We start from the raw sequence: 3,189 nt of genomic DNA, 5'->3' as shown, positions 1-3,189 counted from the left end.
ATAAACATTCCCAGTATTTTGACTGAAGGCAGTTACATAAACACAGTTTGTCATACATTTTTTGAAACAATCTAAACAATAGTTATAAAATGGTTAAAAATAAATGGGTGATCTATTGATACTTCAGATTTTAACATTGTGTACTGCTGATAGCTACTCAAGTTTAGAAAACACTGAAAAAAAATCACCTCAAAACACTTTTGTTTTACAATAATTACGAGCTGCATAAATGTTTCTTCTGACTTCAGGCTTTGCTCCAGGAAATGTACTCAGCAATCCACTTATAGGCACAACTGTGAGCTATGAATCTGACAAGTAATGTAAAAATCCTGTTGATTTGGGTTGATGTTTCCTTTAAGTAGAAGTACAATGGAGCTGCATGTTATGTACAGTATGCTTGTAATTAGAAAGAATAGCAAATATGAGTAATGGTAAGCCATTTTGAGATTCAAAATATTACCATCATTTTGAAATGTGATTTTTATGCACCAAGATTTATAACTTTATCTTTTTCTGTTATTGAATTTGGATATAGAATAAACATAAACATATAGTGTATGTAAAATGTGTCTTAAACATTCAACAACCCCATAACGCATCTAATTTGGAGATGTACTTAAACACAATATTGATGTTTTAAATTGCTTAATGTCTATTTGCCCTCAACAGACCAACATGAAACCTAGAAGTAAAAGTGCTCTATTGCCCTTCAAATTCTTGCTCTTCTTCATCATCCTCTCCTTCTGCTTTGCTTTGCCAAAGTGCCAAGTGCCAAGTCACTGCTTAATGCTCTAACTCTGTTTAAGCTGATGGTACTCTTGAACTCTTTCAGAGCACGGTATTTACGCAGGAAGACTTCTGTTGTTTACTTCTTTTAGTCTTTGAGCAGCCCCAGCTTTCTGAGAGCCTCTTTCCGATCAGCTCCCATCCCAGGCACCATCATCACAGTGTATCCAACAGGGTTTGAGGGTTTTTGGGGTACAGGCTTTGCTGCAGTGGTGGTTTTCACTGGTTCAGCTGCTGTGGTGCGTTGTGGTTCAGGACAGTATTCACCGTTTCTGTGGTTGTCCAGGGTGGTAGAGCGCTCTCGACGGGGTGCCTCTGATTCATTGGGTTGGGTAGGATATGATACAGACTCAGACTGTTGGTCATGTCTGGAGTGGTAGTGGAAACTGGCACTGCTCTGCAGAGGTTTGTTCTTTGGTTCTGTGGCCATTTGAGAATAACAAAAAGATGGGCTTCTTGATGTGTTAATGTTAGCAGGACCTTTTACAAATCTGTTGGGAGTTGGATCTGAAGAGGGTCCAGGTTTAGGGTGTACCACTGCCTCATTTTCTGGCTGTTCGTCCTTCAGGAGGCCCAGCTTCTGCAAAGCTTCCAGTCTCACTAACTTTGGATCTGTTGGATGCTTGACATCGTGTGGAGATTCTGAGTTTATGGGTACTTCATTTTGTGTCATCACAGATATATTGGCAGGAATCCTTTTGGGTTTGGGTGCCAAAACTGGGGGACCCGTCTTAGACTTGGAAGCCTCTGAGTGTGATTTGTCAGATCTTGACAGATCTCTAAGGTTTGGGCCTTCCACGATGACACGAGGGTGCTTGTCCAAGTCTATAGTATGATCAACTGTGGGACATAATGGGGTTTTCTTTGTGGAGGCATTCCTCCGCAGATGAACAAGCGCTTCGTAGGACAGAGGCCCTCTAGGTAAAGGACCCTCAGGTGTCCTAACTGAGTAGTCTCTGGGTTTGGTGGGAGGAGGTATCACAACCTTAACCTCTAAAGGTACTCGAGGAGGTTTCTGGTTGTATTGGTGACCAGATTTGTTGGTTGAAGGAGGGATCTGAGGCTTAGAGCAGAAGTTGTTATCTGGGGAAACACCTGATTTAGCATTGAATGCAGTATTGCTGTTTGCCATAACAAAAGGTGTAGGAACTAAGTAGCTCTGCATGGGTTTGGTGTCAGCCTTTTCCTTGATGGGTTTCTCAGAGAACTGTGTTGGTGAGCCTGAAAGACAAAGAAGCACATGTTTGTCACAAGAGATACAATTAATATATTTTCAAAACATTTTATTGACTACATCACAGCTAACTCTGCATCAGTCCCCAAGGTTTTAACTCACCATTGAGCTTGCTTTTGCTCATGGAGGCTGACAGGTCAGTCAGTATGGTAGCAAGGTTGCCTGGGTTGGACAGTTGGTCAGGTTCGTCATTGGACAGTCCGCTATCCTCTTCAGTATCCAAAGACTCAATAGTCTCCTCCAAAAACATAAGACAGGCCTTCTCTTCAGCAGACAAGTACTCCAGACTGTCATCACTCTGTATAAATAAAAGCAGACTTTTCATTTAGAAATATAATTCCGTAATGAAATATCACAAACAGTACTTAGCATCAACTGTTAGAAAATGATGGACAGCACAGCAAAGTCAGAACTGACTTTACTTTCTAGTAGTTATTTAAATATGTTCTTCTGAACAGAAACAAAACTACCAAGACAGTTCCTACCTTTTCTTTTTTAACAGTAACAATCAAAAACTAGTCATCATTTGATGTTATTTATTAAGGAAGTTACTTACAAAGCCAGAATTGGCACTGACAACACTGTCACAGCTGCCAGCACTGTCCATACCGGTCATCGTCTCCAATCCAATGCCACCTGGCCAGGTATCGCTTTTGGGCATCTTACTGCCCTACTTATCCAAAGTTAGCGGCACAGATTGTGGTAACACACTCTGTGAAAGGGGGGATAAATAGTAAGTTAAAATTACAATTTAAGACAGAGATAAACACTCAAAGCACTGATCATATATAACCAGACAACTGTTGAATTGTACCAGACTGTAACATTCAGTAACAGAATGACCTGTTACATTAAACCAAGTATTATTCTTCAGTGGACTTGTCTGTAAAAACATTGACCAGGTCACTAACTTTCAGGGCTCTGATTTAACTGCCAAAGGGAAAAAAGTTGTAAAATAATTTAGACTTAGTTCTTCTATAACTGACAGTACAACTGATAAACAATATATGGCTTGGAGTTAAGCAAGCTGTACATTTGGTCCCCACAAATGCATGCAGGCATGGAGAAAAAGGAACATTTGCTACTGCGTATGAACAGCAATCAGCACCACGGGGGCCTGGACAGCTCCTTATCAGGCTGATCCATGTTTGCTATTATCTCAGGTTTAA

At 40.5% G+C, this 3,189-nt stretch overlaps 1 protein-coding gene across 1 annotated transcript; it reads right to left on the bottom strand.

Annotated features, from left to right (window-relative positions):
• Positions 1-874: 874 nt before the first annotated feature.
• On the bottom strand, positions 875-2,712 carry zgc:158258 (uncharacterized protein LOC791186 homolog). The gene is made up of 3 exons (XM_062445458.1): positions 2,577-2,712; positions 2,123-2,318; positions 875-2,007 (listed from the first exon to the last, which is right to left on the bottom strand). The coding sequence occupies exons 1-3, from the start codon at positions 2,679-2,681 to the stop codon at positions 875-877; spliced, it is 1,434 nt and encodes a 477-aa protein (XP_062301442.1). The 5' UTR covers positions 2,682-2,712.
• Positions 2,713-3,189: the final 477 nt, after the last annotated feature.

This window comes from Scomber scombrus, chromosome 3 (genome assembly GCF_963691925.1).
Source record: "Scomber scombrus chromosome 3, fScoSco1.1, whole genome shotgun sequence".
Classification (NCBI taxonomy): domain Eukaryota; kingdom Metazoa; phylum Chordata; class Actinopteri; order Scombriformes; family Scombridae; genus Scomber; species Scomber scombrus.
Note: the sequence above shows the minus strand (reverse complement) of the source record. Positions and strands in the feature narration are given on the sequence as shown.